This window comes from Pagrus pagrus (assembly GCF_965226575.1).
Source record: "Pagrus pagrus genome assembly, chromosome: 7".
Taxonomy (NCBI): Eukaryota; Metazoa; Chordata; class Actinopteri; order Spariformes; family Sparidae; genus Pagrus; species Pagrus pagrus.
Window position 1 is genome coordinate 19,933,373 of NC_140191.1, and position 20,305 is coordinate 19,953,677.

General features: G+C 39.5%; 1 protein-coding gene across 1 annotated transcript in view; it reads left to right on the forward strand.

Annotated features, from left to right (window-relative positions):
* Window positions 1-20,305, forward strand: part of cdkal1 (CDK5 regulatory subunit associated protein 1-like 1) — a 238,825-nt gene that overhangs the window by 204,755 nt on the left and 13,765 nt on the right. Inside the window, exons 13-14 of the mRNA XM_084357757.1 lie at window positions 13,249-13,332; window positions 17,438-17,602. Coding sequence (XP_084213883.1) covers window positions 13,249-13,332; window positions 17,438-17,602 — 249 coding nt within the window. The remainder of the gene's footprint in view (window positions 1-13,248; window positions 13,333-17,437; window positions 17,603-20,305) is intronic.

Below are 20,305 nucleotides of genomic sequence, written 5' to 3' on the forward strand. Positions count from 1 at the left end.
CTGCATGTGTATCATGCTATAGTCTGCAATTTATACATACATTGGCCAGTAAGAATGCATACATCAGCGTGGGTTTGTGTCAGCTCTTGTTGAGCCTGAGGCCACTAAACAGCCATAATGCATTAATCTACTCTCAACCTCGAAATAGTGGGATATTTAAGCAAATGTAATAATTTTCCAATTTGGTTATGCATTATATGATTGCAATCCTTTTGAACCCGTCCTTCTGGAGTGTCGGTTTCTGATCTATACATTGTCTGTACATGGGTTATTGTGTGCATATATGTTTTAATGCTGTCCTGTCACGTTCTCTGTCTCTTTAACTCATATAAAAAGTCATAGCACAGCCTTCACCTCTTGCTATACTCAAACATACCAACATACAATGGGTAATAAGCAGGCACCACACATCAGTGTTGGTTTTGTCAACTCCTTTTGACCCTGTAGCCAATAAGCACACATTCATGTCCGTTATATATTCTGTCCACTCACAGTCTATATCACTCACATAAACACATCAGTGACATACTGTATCCATTCCGAAACTTCCACAATGCATGTCCTACTTTACCTAAAGAGCATATATAAACATATATATATGATGTATTTACGTTGTTGTGAGAGCATGTAATTCAAGATGCAGTACTCACAACCTTGACATGGCACTACTTAAACATTATATGTATGTTCTGTTGACATGACTTTGATTCACTAATACAAAGAAATCTTTTAGGCACTACGGCAAGATGAACTACTGTAACTGTACACAATACTTTCAGTGGACTGCAATGCATCTGAAGTGTATTGACGTTGGTGTGTCTATCATTGTGCTTTGTGACATTGCTTCCAGGTTATTTTTGGGATGAATGTATTTTTAAAACAAAGAGGGACAGACCCGTTAATAAAATGTGCATGAGGGTTGGGAAATCATGACTAAAAGACATCTATATGCTTTATATGAGAAATAATACCTCAGCTCACCTTTATTTACAGTATATAGCACTGCACGCACAAACAGTTGATCCAAGGTGATTTGACAGCATAGAGAAAAAACAGTACAAAAGAAAGAAGACAAACCAAAGAAAAAAGTAAAGTAGTGTAAAGAATAGAAACCGTCAGAGGACAAATCGAAGCATGTCTAATGTGGTAAAGAAATAGTGTAGTATGTATATGATTGGATTAGCTCAGAGGGATCATAGGAGATGGTTGAGACATGAAATTGAATGGAGAGTGGCCCTAGCTGTCCATTTGGTATATGGTTCTGGCATCCATGTCCCTGACTTTTCTTGCTGAACTTGCCTGAATGGCCAAAAAGCCTTTTGGGTGACTTGCCTTTCAGCACACAGTATTTTTGTCATCTGGAGCTTTCCGTCTCCCTATAGGGAACTATATTCTGTGCTTCCCTTGCTGTGTGACCTTTTACATATACATATGATCTGTACTGTCAGCGCTTTCCAACCCAATGTTCTTTCCATGCTGTACTGTGTCTATACCAGTAATGGCCCAAGGCTTCGCAGAGTTAACTCTACTACTTATCTCTCTGCCCACTTCTCCCTACAAGAAGTTTACATTTTATTGGTATCCCTGTCCTTGCATCAAGATCTCCTGTCTGCAAATTCTCATTCTGTCTCCCGTTTTGCTCTGTATAGCCGGACCAAACACTGTGTTGCCATGTCCCACGGTGGCTCGTCAGAATTCTACTAGTTTCCAAACAGTTTTCCCTGTAATAAATGCACCACATTTGCTTCTTTATGCTACTCTTTTGTTGTCCGGACATTTTTTTCTGGTACAAGAACAAGTCTGAATCTGCCTTTGTTATACTAAGCAGAAATTAAGTTTCAGATCACTGAATAGTAGTCATTTACTAATGTTCACTGTCAAAAAGTTCAAATTCACACCAAATCAATCTCATTAATGTTGACAAACTAAACTTTGTACCAGATTATTCAGACATTGAAAGTGAGTTTTCAGATGTTCTCTGAAAGCAATTTACGTTTACCTCATCTTTACATTATTGCAAATTGTGACATCTACCAATAGGGCTCGTATTTTAGCCCTTTGCTTGTTTTTCTCTGTGTGTTTGATTGCAGATTACAGCTTCTTTCTCTTGTCTGCCTTCTTTCTGACTATAGACCTTGCCGCCACTCACCTGTTGCTACTGTCTAATAAAGTAAAAGTACAAAAGGAAAAAGAATGATTATAATGATAGTACAAAAAGAAATCAAACGCATAAAGAAAATCAAATCTTCCCTCTTATCTTCCCCCCCCACTCTATATGCCCTTGGTTCATCTGTTGTTTTCTTGCCCTTGGGTACCTGAGTGAGTCGGAGACAGAAAAAACAGCAGAGTACTTGACAGCCCATCATTGCACCACTTCAGAATGTACCATCAGTGGGACAGATGAAGAGGACACAAGCCTGCTGAGCCATGAACACACACATACACAAGCACACACTGACACAGAATCGTTAGCCCATGAAGAGAATCAAAATGTTGAGTGTCCAAGAGCGAACACACTATAGCACAGAACACTTCAACCCCCTGTCAGTGTTCTGTATTCACAAGAGAGGGAAAATGGAGAAGTACATCATAATTGTGGACAAAACCTACTATGTGGCATACAATGATAGTTATTAAGGGCTTCCTTGACATTGGTTGACATGCACTGAACTCATTTTATTTCTCGCTCAGTTGAGAAGAATGCTTCAGTGATGTGAAAGAAAATGCAATAAACAAATGTCAACCTGTTTAGAACACCATTTACTGTATTTTTTTGACAATAATAGTGCAGCTTACAGGCAAGGAAGAGCTTTACTAGCCAGTGTTGACAATTTTACATGATAGACATGAACACTTATGCTTTTTGGATTATTGCCTTTCCTTTATTTTGTTGTGTTGAATATTTGTGCATGTAAAAGGTCTGCAAAGTGAAAAAGTCCACGCCACAGGGAGTTGATCTCTCCCACAGAAAACACTGCTCCTGCACTGACTGAAATGCCTGTTTTGGAGTCGAGCCTTTACTTCTGTAATTTGTGTCGTCAAAGTCCAGTTGTTTTGATGAGCTTTCAAGCAAGAATTAGAGTGTGGAAATGTAAAGAAATGTCTGAGTTCTGACATTGGTGTTGGAAAAAAAGGGATGGATTTGCTAAGCCTGGGCAGTAATTATCATTACCGGAGAGCAGTGCACAAAATGTTCAGCAAGCAACTACTTCTTCTTTCTTTTAATTTCCAGCACCAACTGCTGCTATTGCCAGTGGCAGGTCATGTCTGTTGCTAATTATCTTTTTTAAGTATTAAGTAACTTGATAAAAAGCCAAAACTAAACTGTGTCCTTGTAGTCCAGTGTCTCTACTCTACAACTGCAAGTGTTTCTATGGTCCCACTACTCCAACAGAGTGATGCATCTCTTTGGCTGATTGTGTCACGTCAATTTCAAGGGTTGCATTCTCCGAATCAAGCTTCATTTGTAGAATTTCAATAATTTAAGCTTCTTAATTAAATATTTTTGGATCAAGTAGCTTGTGAAAAATAAGTTATGTCAGAGTTCTTTGGCTTTTCCTGTTATTTCATACTATTTAATGAACATATAAGTATTGGGCCACACTAGATATCAGAAGATACCCAATATTAAAGGGCCGAAAAAACTCAGGACTTTCCTACATTTTATAATTAACTTAGCCCTTAGCTCTTGGTTAGGTTAGGGTTAAGTTATTTTATGTGAAGTGTGTCCATCCGCTATGCAAGCTCTCCACTTGCCACTCTGCTTTTTGCCATGCTGCCTAAACAGCACAGTTCTATATGTACAGTATAATACTCTTACTTACTGTTGGGATTGGAGACTGCTCTATAAAGACAGTTTAACACCAACAACTGAACACATGTGGAGTGTAGAGGGCTTTTTGCATTTGAATGAGGGCATTGGTATTTTTACACCTACTTCCATTTTTACATTTGTGTGAAAAATTAACTCATTTTATGCTTTGAAAGGAGTTTGCAGTTTGTACCCTGTTAGACAGATTGCTGCTTTTCTTTTTCTCTTGGCAGCACACACAATTTTCTTGGCGTTATCAGTTTGCAACCAAATTTTCAATCACTTTTATCAGCTTTTTTATTTGGATTTGCACAATCGCTAAAAGTCAGGAAAAAGGAAGCAAAGAGATGGAGATAGAACACGCATCAGAGGTCATGAGTCGCCTTTTAACCCAATCAGGCATTAGGAGTACATGATCCTCGCCTAATCCCACAGAGCCACCAGGATGGCCTTGTAGCTCATGTTTTTTTCTCCCTTATCAAAACACATACATGCATTTCTCTCATTCTAATAGGACGACTGGAGGGCTAGCCTTGAACAGCAATCAGCCGCGTTCGTAGATAGGCCTTCCTATGCATGTGTGATTTGTTGTGTCTTCAGGTGTGGCCTCCAGTGATAATCATAATCATACTGCTATTGCCAAGGCATTAGTTTCAGCTGCAATTATAGATTAATGTGGATGTATAGATGTGTGCTTTACACATGCGCTTTGTTACTCTCCCATCCTCTTTCAGTCTATCTCTCTCTTATACACACACATACACGCATGAATTACACACACCAAGGCCTCCAGGTCCACAGGGACATAACGGACAATCAGGCTGACAATCACAGCTGAGCTCTGATTGATGCTGCAGTTGCCAACACACACAATTTCAGACACATAGGCGCTGTGATGCTAAGGGCTTGGTCCTCCACACCCACCACACACACACACACACACACACACACACACACACACACACACACACACACACACACACACTTATGCTGTCAAACAAGCCCCTCGGTGGACAAATAAATGAGTGTGAAATGTTTTTACAATTTCCAATCACTGTGGATACGTGAGATATGATATCAGTTATGACCATCTCAGCAGAGGAAAGAAATATATGATCTGTGCTTAACAGAAGTAGAACTGGTTTAGGCCAAAGAGCATTAGTTACATGGTCTGTCAGGAGCTGAGATCTGTCATTTCCTATAATGAATATTGCCATACATACATACATACATACATGCATACATATAGAAACCATTTTTTGTTTATTCATTTATTCAGCCAGGTAGATATCTATGGGGTAATATTTAATTCAGGGTCTATGTATTAACAATATTAAGATTTTGTCCAGTGTTGATATTTTTATTTCGAACTTGAACTTTTTGAGGGACTTTTATTCTGTCTAAATACTTTCAAAGTTTTGTTTAAGGGCATTATTTTGCATATAACCAAGCATATTTGTTCTTTGTGTTTCTGTGTGTGTGTGTGTGTGTGTGTGTGTGTGTGTGTGTGTGTGTGTGTGTGTGTGTGCGCGTGTGTGATATCTTGTATTTTACTAACTCATGTTTCTGAGCCTTTCATTCTGTGTTTTCTGCCATGTCTCTGTTTTGATGTGATTTATTCCAACATCTGCAACACTAAACAGCCTACGGGATACTGTCACAGGCCTGTGTGTGTATGTGCGTGTGTTGTGTGTGTGTGTGTGTGTGTGTGTGTGTGTGTGTGTGTGTGTGTGTGTGTGTGTGTGTGTGTGTGTGTGTGTGTGTGTGTGTGTGTGTGTGTGTGTGTGTGTGTGTGTGTGTGTGTGTGTGTGTGAGGGAGACATCTATCTGTCTTCTCTGACAAACTAGATCTGTCACCCTGGTGGCACTCTTGACTGTCTTTTCTGTTCGTTGGCTGAAATTGATGAGGCAATCAAGTATGGACTTGTCTAATGGTGCTTGTTTTTTTATATATAACTGTGCCAGAATACAGTATGTTTTGTATATACAGATGCAGCATCTGTGCACAGAGCACATTGTCACATAACATTATGATCTTCAGGTCCGTGTTGCAAAAACATAAATCAGTTTCATATAACAACTCATCATCTTGTGCTAGAACTTTTCTCTTTCACTCTAATTGTGTCCTCTGTCTCTCTGTTCTCTTTCTGTTTGAATGTTTTGTGTCAAACCTAGCCTGTAATGTATCAACAATACTATGAATAAATATTTAAAGCGACATATTTTTGCTATTATCTGCATTGTGCTCTATCCATCTTTGTACAGACACATTCCCGGTTGCTTTGGCTCTTTACTCCAGCACATTGAACCTAAAGTGACACTCAAAATAATTCAGTATAAGTGTGAAATTCTGACCTCCCTACTTTTCAACTTATCAATCTTAACTTCCATTACAGAAAAATAACCTATTAAATCACACTGACAGATTATACGATGGAGAAAAATGCATTTAATTATTAGCTAGAGCTGAACCTAACCTCTCCCAAAAACAGCCTGTGTAAACAGTCTCTACGTTTGTAGTTCCCCATTGCTGCTCTAGTGCTTCTTCGCAAGTTTACCATTCTTTATTCCACTCTCTAAGAAACTTCTTGGAAGTCCTTGTTTGACGGGGGAAATTCCGTGACCTCAGCATTCATGACATCCAAACACAGTGCATTCTTCTTTCTTCATTCTTCGTTCTCTAAAAGGCAATCTTGTAGTTACAAGCTTCACCAGGATTTCAGAGTGCTTTTAAGACCAACACTAAAAGTTGTTGTTTGCACCGTTGTTTACTATATCACAGATGAGGTAAACAGGATCATATTTTTCCTTTTGTTCCTCACCTCCTATACTGTAGGTCTTTTGTGTACTTTCTTGCTCCCTTACTTTGTCATTCCTTCACTTGTACTTCTCCTGTTTAATATCTTACTCTTTCTTTCTTAAGAATCAGCATTTATGCTTTTATGTGTGTGTGTGTGTGTGTGTGTGTGTGTGTGTGTGTGTGTGTGTGTGTGTGTGTGTGTGTGTGTGTGTGTGTGTGTGTGTGTGTGTGACGTAGTCTGGCAAGCTTTGGGAAGACTACAGAGGGCCTGGAGGGGGGTTGTAGATTTGATGCAGGTGCACAGCGCTCTGTTCTGGCAAACACCTCTCACATTTCACCAGCCCTGTTCAGAGAGAGAGAGAGAGAGAGAGAGGGAGGGCAAGGGTGTCTATGAGAGCCAAGAAAGCATTAGAGTTCTGGTGTATAGCCTCAAGACACACACACACACAAACATAGAGCTCCTGAGCTTCAGCCCGGTGTATACTCAGGGATGTATATCAGGGTAATTGCCATTAAACTAGCCTAGAGATGCTCGGTAGAGTGGTGTGTCAGGGTCTTTGTCTGTAGGTGTGGATTTGTGTCTGTCTTCATGATGTTTTGTTTGTCAGTGTGTGTGTGGGTGATTTAGTTATTTTTGTTGGGTACGTGTGTATGAAAGTCCTTTTTATAATGCTAATAAAGTTTGAATTTTGGCTGACTTACCCAACATCTTTCCTTCCGCTTCTCTCTTCTCTATCCCCCTCTTTCTTTTACTCACTCGCGCTCTCTCTCTCTCTCTCTCTCTCTCTCTCTCTCTCTCTCACAGACACACACACACACACACACACACACACACACACACACATTCACACACAAATCAGGAAGGAAGCTTAATCAAAGCTAAGGCACATATTGTTCCTTATTCATCTTTCTCTGTAACCCCATCATTCTGCATCACTACTTTGTTTGTCATTAATCTACACTAAATCACCTGCACACAAACTTTATTATCATGCTGTCTCAGTTGTCTGAAAGAGTCAGAATTCTGCTTTATTCAGCAGCCCTTCTCTGTTTTTACAATTTTACACACTATAGCTGGGTCATTGATTTATTGCTATTCACTGAGTGCCTCGAAGGTCCATGAAGTAGGAAACTAGAAAGAAATGTGTTTTCCCTTAACTTTTGACTCCATGGCAGTTGCTCTGTAAAGTTTTTATTTTTTTGAAATTTGAGAAATAATGAGATAAGAAGTGCTTTCAAGGTTTTTGACAGTACATGTTTCATAAAAGTACTAATTAAAAAAAGTAAACAATAAAGAGATGTCTCCTTATTGTGTGCAGTAATTCTGACTGCTGATAAGTGTTTTCTACAAGTGACTTCTACTCAACACTGACTGAATAATGTTTAAGCGTGTTTAAGAGTCATTTGGCACAGAATTCAATGTTGATTGTACCTCCTCTCATTGAAGACAAAAGCCAGATGTTAGAGGGTCTTAGTAGGAGTTTGTTTTTTGTTTTGTTTTTTTGGTCCACATTTGCACATACACAATATATACGTACAGATGTACATGCTTGCATTTGGTTTTACTTAGGTAGATGGATTCTAGCTAGATTACCATAAATAAAAACACCAGGTTTTGTTATGTTCACTCTCTCCGTCTCTATCAAACACTCAAATCCCTGCACACACCCACTGCACTATCTAAGGTGTTATAGTGGATAAGATGCCACATGCCTTTCAAATAGTAATTCATGAATCTGTAGTCCACTTGTCTTACTGGCTGGAGTGTTTGTGTCTGGGTCTGGTCAAAGCTGAAGGACTCACAAACCTATTGTTTCTCGGAGTGTTGTTCACTTTTCAAAGCTTGAAGCCATTAATTGCAGTATTTCCTCTTCTTTGTACTCTTTAGTTTACCCTTGTGTGATCAACAAACACTTCAAACACTTGATATTAACTAGACCTCATGAAGTGAGTCACAGGCATTTTGATTTTATCAAACTTTCAAATGGTCACCAATAATTCAAACATCATTACTAATTTGTCATCACAGATTGTTGGAGCCAGTCGTATCAGACTGTAAACTCTGTGGCAGTGGTTAATATAGCTCTCCATTGTTGAGTGCAACCAGAAAGATGGTGAGTCAGTCTACTGGCTGCCAAAGTACCTATACCTCTGAGAGGCTGAAATTGTTGGGCAGAAAGCTCTATGAAAGTACTGTCAAAGACAGGTGAGTGCAGTGCATGACTCGACGGATAAAGGGGTCAGTTTATCAACAGAGAAATGTAGCTTTGGTTGCTACTGGTGTGTGACTTTGCAAAAGATGAGACTGTTTATGTAAGTGTGCGAATATGAAATGATTGGCCCAGAGCGCTTTGTGGAGACTTTGTAAACTAGACAGTTCTGGCATTTATTATTTGCTTTAATATCTTATTTTTAAATTTACTTGTACATTGAACTTTCCTCACTTCATCTGTTCATCCCGTCATCCTATATGTCTACTTAGCTCTGTCTTCTTTCTCATGCTGTTCGTGTTGTACTGTGCATAAAGTATCTATATTCAGGCCTCATTCCAAACAGTTCATTTGTATAACTTTGATCTATGTTAATTTCACATTTGTCCCTACAAACATTTAACCAAAGCCACCCTTAATCCCCTCAGTCTTTGTGGCAAACACTGAAAAGTTTGAGTCACTTTTACTTTGGTTTTGACTTTGAGGTTAGAACAAAATACCCATACCAACAGGGGAGATTTCTCTTCCTCTTTCAAGCAGCTTATTCAAAGAGAACCTCCAAAAGATCAGAGCATCTCTCTTTAGCCCCCGCTAACTCACTCCTTGCAATGATTGTTTAGCAACAAATCTCTTACAGAAGGCTGAGTCTGTGTGTGTGTGTGTGTGTGTGTGTGTGTGTGTTTGGGTTTGTGTGTAAGAATTGATCTGCGTTGAGTGTGTGGTGGTGATAATTTGGCAAGTTTTGTGAGCAAGAACGCATATCATATTCTACCATCCTTCTGTGTGTGTGAATGTGCATGCATGTTTGCATGATTCAGTAGAGTGAAAGTGTGTGTATAAGAATGATATGGGTGGATAATGAGCTCAAGAGTTGGATGAAAAAAAAGAGAATGAATGGGTAAGAGAGTGAGAGCGTGATGCATAAATGCACAGTGAGTAAGAGAATGGCGTTCAGATTTGGTGTTGCATAAGCCTTCATGCCACTTCCAAACAGTTGGGGGTACAGTTCACTTACATCTGTGTATTGGTCAAAGGCTGTTGTAAATTGTAGTAATGATGGTTTTAGGGGGTTCTGAAACAAACATCGGCTAGAATGCAATCTACACAAAAAAGTACTTTAAAGTAGTATGGTGCAGTGCAAAATGGTGTTGTCACATTACTGGAATTTGAACCTTGAAAAATATTGATATTCAATAACAATTTCAGTACCATGGAAAAAAATGTACACGACATTGAGGGCATAGAATTTTAGATATCTTATTAAGATATCGATATAACAAGCCTTGTGTACTACGTGTTAAGCACAACAGCATCTAAGTTCATTTACTTCTGACCATAGTCAGAAGATTGGGAGGAGGTGGGTCTTATTTGTTTTTTTTCCTTTGACACAAACAGTGCACTCCATTTATCAGTCTGGCTGCTTTCAGTCTGGTTAGAAACATAATCCAGTTGCATGGTAGGTAAAAAGAAAACAAAAAAAAGGCCACAGATGCAGCGGGAGATTTTGGATGATGTTCGAGTGAATTGCTCCTTTAATTGTGACGCAGATGAAAATGTTGATTACAATTCAAAGCCACAGTTCTCTCATTATCCTTGTTATGATGTGGATTAATTATCAATTAAACTCATGATCCCACAAATCTGTAGTGGATCTGCAGTGTATCATGGGATGTTATTCTCGGGATGGTGAAGTAAATACACATCTCACTGTGCAAAGACATGCACGCCTTGTTTGGTATTCTGTGACGTTTTTCAACAGATGGAGTAAATACAAATCTAAATGCAGACTCTCACATATGCAGATATGCAAGGAAAGACCATAAGTCACTTACGCAGAGACCAAAACATAAACTGCATACAAATACATACACACAGCTCATGGTGTGGTGCACAGAGGTGGGTGCAGCTCATCAACTTTTATTTTACTGGATTCAGTACATCCTCATATGTGTCATTGTCTATGCTGGGGTGTGTTCATGCACGATCATCTTCTTATACACAGTTTAATCAACATGTTATATACCTCAAACCCACAAATCATTGCTCCTTGCTGGTGGTTTAGGTCTGGATTCAAACAGATTCAGAACAAACACATCTAGCTTTCATTTCCTCAGTACATCTCACCTCTGGTCAATGGGCTATGGCTGAAAACTAAATGAAAACCTCAAGGATGCAATGGTAAGGTGGATGTCTGTCATCCACAGAGCAAAAAGAAATGACAGACTGATCATCCTATTCCCATATTTTTAAAGAGCCTCTGCTCTGCATGTTTGCCGTAGCACTGAATTTGAGAATCTGTAAGTTAATGTTTTATTTTGGTCACCAAAGTGATGCTGTCACTGAGAAACTTAAATCATAGCACATAGGTAGAACTACATGTATTAGTCAGTGGTTGATGATGATAAACAACTGATCAAATGTTAATGAATGAGCTCTTTAGATTTTAAGTGTTTTTAAAAGACAAACACATTTTTTTTCCTTTAATATATATTCACAATACTGTGAAATAGTGTTTTTTCATGTGCACACATCTGTTTTCAGTCTAAAGGAGCAAACAAAAGGCCCAAATCAAATGTTCGCCATCCAGTAATAATGTTCAAAGGATATTTTTTCCATCCTCTTTTTCTGAAAATTGCTCTGTTTGCAGGAAACAGTGATTTATTTGGTCTCTTTTTAAGTCTGTCAGCATGCCTGTGCAGGTGCTGTCTGTGTTGGAACACACACACACAGAAAAAAAATCAGTAAAAGAAAAAAAAGGAGAAAAGGAATGAGGGGACCTGTAGTGGAAGGAAGAGAGGTATGAACAACAAAGAAAATGCCTAGAGAAAGGAGAGAGGGATGGAAGCTAAAGGATAAGGACGGGAAGAAGGGAAGAAAAGAGTGCAGAAGATGGGTGTCTGCAAAAATGGAAACACCCTGAGCAATGTGTCAGAGCCATGACTTCTAAGGCTCTGATACATTGCTAAGGAAATGATAAGTCAGCACAGTTTTACAGCACAGGCTCGTCACTGACAGAGTCAAAATGCAAATACTGCCCACTGAGCCTACGGGACACTCTGTTCCCAACATTTTCTACTACATGTTGCTAAGTTTATGTTTGCAGCAATGTTTCCTGAATTGCTGGCTGGGATCTTAACCTTCACCTGTGCTGTCAAAGTCAACAGTGTCCATCCCCAAATCAAGTAATTGTGGATCTAAATGAAGCACAGTCAAATATATGTAAAAAAAAAAAATATATTAAGATTCTCATCTATCTATCTATGAACAACATTCTCGACAAAGAAAACATTTTCTGTCATTATGTCCCATACTAGATGTCTTTATTGGGAGGCCTTGTTGTGGTACTTGATTTTCTGATGTCCTGAATAGACTGTTTTCTTCCAAGCTTTTGAATTGTATCCTGTTTAGCCTTGTGGGTTTTTTTTTTCTTTTATTCAGTTTTCTTTTTTTGTAGGGAGCTGAGTTTAATAGTACTTACTCTCCTCTCAGTCAAAGCGCTAAGACTGAAGTGGCTCAGGAACCTTGAGATTGTAATTAAATGGTGAACTGGAGTAGCAGAAAACATGAAAGCCCAAAACTTTGATGAATTGGGATCCTGATGAATAGGAGCACATTGTATGACCGAGGCAGCTTGCTTGTGTTGAACATATACAGTATAACCCTGTGTAACAAAAGTGATGAACTTATAACCAATGCTTACGAAGTATTTTAAGTGTTTTTATGTGGTCAAATTACATCAGTAGATGTGTGTCAGCGGGTGAATGGATGCAATGAAATGATTACACATGCAATGAAATTAGCAGACAAAATGGTGTGATTCTGTGAGCTCAGTTAATAGAATTGACCCTTATTTCTAATAATTTTCCCACCTAAGTAATGGGAGGAGAGGCAGGCAAGAAATGTAGGTATAAGAGGGGTAACAGTAAATTATTTTACAGTATGTTTGTTTTTTTGCTGGCAAGAACATTTTGCCAAACAAGACTTAAATCCTACAAAGAGCATGAAAATAATAATTACTTAGCACTCTATCAGTTGTTTTCGAGTAAATATGTACCCTGTTTGACTTAAAAGCACATCACTGGAAAAGAAAAAAATATCAAAGTCTTTCTGACTGGTGTAATCTGACTGAACCAACAAGAAAGACATGCAGACATAGAAATGACAGTAGAGAAGAGATGGAGAAATAGGGTCCGTAATGATTTGCAGGGATATTAATCCTGTTGTTTCTCTTAGGTTATGGTCGGCATATGTCTGAGGACATGCACATATGCACAGATGGCCACATCTACTAATGACAATACATTTGCACAAATGCCTCATGAAAGGCAGACGTTCCGTTAGTTCATGAACTTGTAAGAGGTTGCTATTTATTATCTGAGTAATTGCAGTTTTATAATTGTTCTCTCTTACTCTCTCTCTCTCTGTAGGTAGGGGAGCGGCAAAATGTGTTGGTGACGGAGGAGTCATTTGATGCCCAGTACTATGTGGCTCACAACAAGTTCTATGAACAGGTAAGGTAACTGTTAGAATACATTAATAGGGACCCAGATGCAGACTTCATAGGCCATATGTTGCTCTCATCTTCTAACTTTTCCTTTTTTGTTTAATAGCACATTCACAGACAACAACAGTATTTTGAACTATACTAAAATGTATTAAAAAGGCTCTATGTAACAATTTGTGGTAGTTTATATGTATTAAACACTTTTTTATTGGCCATATGTGAGCAGATTGTAATATGATGTGAAAAATGAGACCCGTCTCTCTGGGTTGCCTTGTATAAGCCTGTGGATGATTTGTTTAATTTAACGCTGCTGGACTGTGGATTTCTTTGTGAAGGCCTCGGGTCGGATTTTCCGTGACAGTCCAAAAGGTGTGAATTTCTGTACGTTCTTGAGTGCCCCGTCTCAGTGTCTCTTTCCACTCCACGAACAAACAGCAACAGCAGCTAATGTTAGTTCAGAACTGGAGTTTGCTAACATAAACTAAGACCAGCTACGCACACAACACAGAAGTTCCACAGAGCCCCTTTAAGTATATTTAAACTACCCTAAAAACGTTAGTACTGGAAGTGTTTTAGTTATATTTACTTTGCATATTTATCTTAAGAGATAAGGGTATTTTTATTATCTGTTATCCAACTGTGATCAACCCTATAATCAAGCTGGGTTATATGGATATATTGGATGATTCAACATGCTGGATGTTTGTTGACACTTTTGTATTGAATGAATCCTAAAATAGTTTTGTTGGCCTGCACACTCAATCCACCATCGAAAACAGTGTAAATTAATCTGCTTTTGATGAAAATATTTCCATATGTGCAGCTAATCCAACCCTTCCTCATTTTCACACTTAGTAAATCAGATCAGAAGCTTTGCTTTGAATGTCACAGGGGTACTCAGAGCAGGTGTCAGAAGCTTAAGCTTGTATTGACTGAAGTAGGTTAGCTATAATATCACACATGCTCACAAATACACACACACACACCCTGCGGTGGTCATGAGAGCATTTGGCGGCTGATAGCGGCAGTACTTTTTGCTTTTTTTACTGTACCAACATTAAGGTCAGCCCTAAAGACATGAACATTCCACCATACACAGACACACACACACACACACATCTGTTCACACACACACACACACACGCACACACACACGCATGGCTTCAAAGACCCTCTCTCAACCTGTGAAAAATTCACTTTAAAACATCTTCAAATAAATCAATTTCCTCCTGCTTTAACCATCATCAGAAACATGTTTGAAGTTATGCTTTTTATTAGCGGGCAGGGCAGGGGATGGTAATAATTTTTCCTCCCTTCCACTTTCCTCTCCTCCCCTCCTCTCCCCCTCCTTTGCACCTCCTTCTGCGGGCTATAAACCGAAGTTACAAGTGTCAGTCGGTTCATGTGTGTGTTGCACAAGTGCATGCTCCTTCTTGCGTTTGTGCATATGCAGGCATGTACTGTATGTCATGTGTGTCAGCTCACTGTTGAGTAGATTGTGTTGAGATGTTTAATCTTTTCTGTGTTCTTCTTTTTCTGGACATCAAGTTTTTGGCACGTTCTTCATAAATCACTCCCTGACATGAAAACACTATGTACCAATATGTTCTGAATTTGTTCCCCCAAGGGATATGTCCCCATATCCTGTGTAATGTACCGTATGTCTACTGTACATCAAAGACACAGACATAGGCTTGAGGTTGTACACACATTAGAGTTATGACTGCCAGGGCAGGTTTAATTTTCAGAACCTCCCGTCATTAATTCTTCAGTATATGATATTTTAAGAACTTAATATATACGTATTTTGGTGCTATAATGTAAACATTTAATAAAACAGGAGAAGTTAAAGGAGCAGAGAAGAAAAACTTTGAGCCATTCATTGAGGGGATGGATTGGGTGCATGAGGGAGAAAAAAATGTGGCAGCCGAGGGTCAGGAAAGAAGTGAAAAGAAGTAGTGGGAGCAAAGAAAAGGACAGAGGGAGGGGGAGAGGGGAGTGGTTGAAGGGAAGTGGAGAATAAGGTAGCAAGAGGTGTGAGTGTGAACAAATGGCCTAGTTTCACTTTTTACACCATCAGATGGATATCTATCCTGACGGGTATAATGGGCACCCAACCCACCAGTGTGTGTGTGTGTGTGTGTGTGTGTGTGTGTGTGTGTACGTGTGTGTGTGCGTGTGTGTGTACCTGTTAGTGGCTGAGTGAGGAAGTAGGAGGAGGGGTTTCCAATGAAATCGGACAAGCTCTTTCATCATTTAATCACCCTGTAATGGGCCTCGAATGACCCTCACCTCCACACACACACACACCCTCACCTTCCTCCCCCACAGCCCTGCTGTTTTACCTCTCTGCTCCCAGCCTTGTTCGCTTTCTACTCACACACACATACACACACGTGCACATCCTCACAGTGGTCAGAGTGTCGAGCAGCAGGTGTGTTGATTAGGCAGGTGTGGCGCTGGCTGTGTGTCTGTCTGGCCTGTTCTCCATCTCCTATCATATTCCACCAGCTGGATAAAGACTGACAGATTAGCACTGAGCCAGGCTTACTCCTGCCATCACAGCAGTAACCCTCCCTCCACCAGTTCACATGCTATTCTCTGCCCAGTCAGTAGCTTAGCCCCGCAGAGTCATGTAATGGTTAGACAGACCACCAGATGATCTGAGTCAGCATGCAGCACTGCTGAAGTGTACTTGGGCAAGACATTGAATCCCCAGCAGGTCCAAGGTCGCTGTTCTGTTGCTGATGCTAGCCTCTGATCTGCCTGTTAAGCAAAAGGGAAGCAAGAAGATCAATTGCCACATTATTATCATTATTATTATATTTGCATGCTTGCATTTACATTTATATTTAGGGCATTTAGCAGACGCTTTTGTCCAAAGCGACTTACAGTAATTCATACATTCATACACTGATGGCGGTGGCTGCCATGCAAGGTGCCGACCAGCACATCAGGAGCAGTTTGTGGTTCAGTTTCTTGCCCAAGGACACTTGGACATGCAGACCTTCCGATATCAAGACGCTGGCTCTGCCCCTGAACCACAGCTGCTTTTAACCATGAAAATAACCAGCAGATTAATCTATAATGGATATTAACTGTTTCCTAAGGAAATTATCAGTGCAATGTCAGATATATGGCCGTGTTCCAGTCTGTTTTTTCAGGAAGGAAAACATCACTTTTCAAATCCTAAGCCAATCGCTCATATACGGGGGTCCAAAGAAGACCTTTGCGATAGTTGTGAATATAATTTACACAAGCTCTTCAAACTACTGTTAAATTCAATCAATAGTCACAACACCGATCAATCTATTAACTGTTTACCAGAGGGATGGAATCTGAAAGTAGGAGCTAAAGAAAAAAGGAAAACAGGACTCACACTGTTCAAACTTTGGGATTGGTTTGAGAATTGTTTTGAAAGGAAAAGCATTTGCATATGATCTTTATTTACGGGGATAAGTTATTAAGAACAAATTCCATTTCACACTAAGCCGTAATTATAACTCTTTGTTTTCTCTTCCTTCCTGCTGTGATCAGCCGAGATTTATAGTTGCCATGGAGAAATAATAAGACAAACCAGCAAATCCCTCTGGTTTATCTCACAGCTGTTGCCGTAGTTTTTGACCTTGAGGGCTTCCATAAATGGAACTGAAAACACTCAGCCCTGTGTTTTTTGTTAGCAGGCAGGAGCTAGCTAAATAACAATGCACGGGGCATCAAACATGTTTGAGCAGCAGTTAATTGAGAATGTAATTGACAGATGTGAAGAAACATGCAGAGGGTTTGTTATGATGGTTATATAGATCTGTCTGTCTTGGTGAATGACAGCATTTATTTATTTATTTTTTATCTCACTGGTCACTCAAATGCAGTCACTAAATTACATTACTTTTGCCCTCTGACTCATAAAGCTCGTAACTTTTACACAGCAGTGCTGATATTATCCATTATTGAAGTTGAAGTTTTGGAGATGTTCAGAGTAGGTGTGTTTCCACAGTTGCGGCTACAGTGAATGAAATTCCAAATGTTGATTAATGGTTAATTGTGGTTCTCCTGAGGGCTTTTAAAATTTGCAGTGACATCAATTGTGATGTGTCGCTCCTTGTTTGCAGGTGCTGGTACCTCAGAGGGCTGAGTTCAAGGGGAAAATGATTGAGGTGGACATCTACGAGGCTGGGAAACACTTTCTGAAAGGCCGACCAGTAGAGGACAGTCAGCCGTTCACTCCCTCTATTGCTGCACCACTTCAGAGAGGAGAAGTGTCTGGACTCATGCAGGTAAACACACAAATAAAACCTTTACACAGTTACAGTATCTTTACAAATACAGATTTTTTTCCCCCACGTTAATGCTACAGCACTGTAAAACAAAGCGAAACAAAACAAATGCACTGCAAGTCAAACAGATGCATGTTTGTAAACAGTCATTACTATGACAATTATTTAAGCTATGGTAAAATGCAGCACATACCTTAAAATATATTTTACTTGTAGTTGACACAAAACCAAAGGAATCGCACCGCATTTGGAAATGAAATGAATTAAACCGGACCCGAACATAAACTTGATGTCAGGAATAAATAAAAATACATGTAAATCATGACATGATAACGGTAAGGGTGTGAAATGGAGACTATAAAAGGATCCTGAGTATTTCAGCCTCATTCATCCACAGATTATTGTTATTCCTTTATACATGAATGAAAAATGAATATCTGGATATTAAAAAGGGGGAAGAATTTTGCTTGAATTTGTATTTATATTGAAATAATCAAAAATGCCCCAGAAAATACTGTGACACCAGCGTATGACTACAGTGGGATTTAGGGGCTTGGTGGCTTTGGAAGCAGTTTGAGTTGCTAGTGTCATTCACATTTAGTTAGTTGTCAATTTCTGTCAAATTTCACACAGATGTTTTGCATCTGTGGTTGTGTATTGATGTAGCCTTATGTCTGAGTCTTGTCTCAGTTCACTACACCTCTAATATTAAGTCATTTTGTCAAGATGAATTTAGTGAAGAGTTCCTTGCAGGCTATCTTTACCATCTCTGAATCAGTTGCCTATGTGTATGTCGGGCTACCAGATGTACATGTATAGTGAAATGAGTGTTCGCTTGACTTTTACAGGTAATGAGAGGAACAATCCTACATCTGTCAAGCTCTCATTTTGTGTTCTTTAAACAATACTGTAATCAGAATTTGAATAGCCTGTTTACTACAGGCTATTCAAATTCTGTTCAGCCAGCAAAGGAGTAAGTTGTGTGTATCCGTGTCCATCCACATTTTTAATCCATGCTCGCTTCTGCAGTTTATGGAAAAGCACAAGTGTACCAGGCGTGAGATAAGTAATTTAAGATAAGCTGTGGCTGGCTTAACTGTCCTCTGTCTTCCTTTCCAATACACACTCACTCACACACAGGCACACACAAACACCATGTTAATGTATCTGTTTCACTGCATGTTATTTTTCACTCTGACTAGCTGTAGCTTATAGCTCAGGACATGGAGCCACAGAGCAGAATATGATACACTTTCTAATTTCACACTCCATCAGCCTTAACTGCCAGACAGAAAGGGAGGGGACGAACGGAACAGACAGAGACATGAGAGAAAGAGGGGGACGCCGATGAAGAGGAAAGCAAGCATAGAAAGAGAGAGAGAGAAATGGATGGCAGAGAATGAGATAAAACGAAAGAAAAGAGAAAGGTTTCACAGCAAGCCAAGCGACACGTCACTTAGCAATGAAAAGTTCAGCAGTGGGGACGAGACCTTGTAAAAGTAGTTGCCTCATAAAGTCTGCAGCCCATCCAACACACACACTTGCATTTATTTCCCCCCACTAACTTTCCCCTGCACTCTTTTAACATTCTTAAACAACACACCCAAGCCTTTTCTGAGTGATATATATACACAGTACACATACAACATGTCATGCTCACCCTGTTTTGCACACATTTTGTAAGTACATTTGTTCAGATATTTCCTGACTCTAATTGTTGCCAGTCCTAAGGTTTACTTTAAATATGTCACAGGAGGGGTTTCTCACAGGAAAGGGGAGGTAAAGTCATTATTTCCATCCTCAAAGAGAATTTATGTAGAGATGTTGAGAAAGAGAGACATTTTTTTAAGGTCACATTATCAGTTTGTTTCTATTTTCCACGCTCTGTAATCACAAGGGGTGCTTTGAGGTTTCTGGGGTTGTATAAAATTAAAATGGCTATTTGTGTATATAGGTGAAGACAGTGGTGTAATGGATTGACACTGGAAGACGAAGGAATTGTTCACTTTCTAAGGTCTGAGTTGAAGTGTAATGGCATTAGAGGAAAAGTGTAGGCACACAGACAGAGTAAGAGAACAAATTCAAGCCATCATCTAGAGACAGACATAGAGGTCAAGTGGCAGATCAGTATATGTTGTAATACAGTGGTGGATCTGGATTTGCAAGCTTTCATTAATGCCCACCTGTGCTGTCCACATCATATCGGCAATTAACACATTGTTATATTAAGTGATTTCAAGTGATGCTGCTGATGATCTTTAATCCATAGTCCTTATGACCTATGTTGTCAGCTCTTAATGATAGCAGAGTGGCACTGGAGCACAGTGCAAATAGATAAGTGACCTAATCGCTCAGAAACACTAGAATCTGCAAGCGACCACGAAAACACACTCACAGTACAGCTTGCAGATGTATGTGATGTCCTCAACAGCCATGTGTTATCTATATTCACTCTTATTATTATAAGTGACGTTAACAGGTCTGATTGAACATACACATGCACACAAATGCATACAATCCACTCTGAAACTAACATACCTATGCATACACACATATGTAAGAATATGCACTTGTGTACCCACACACTGGTGGCTGGCCTATACATATTTGAAGACCATGTATTTTCTATGAGTCCCTGCATGAGTCCACCACACACTGAGATGAATGTGTGTGTCTGAGATGAATAAGAGATTAGGGAAAGGC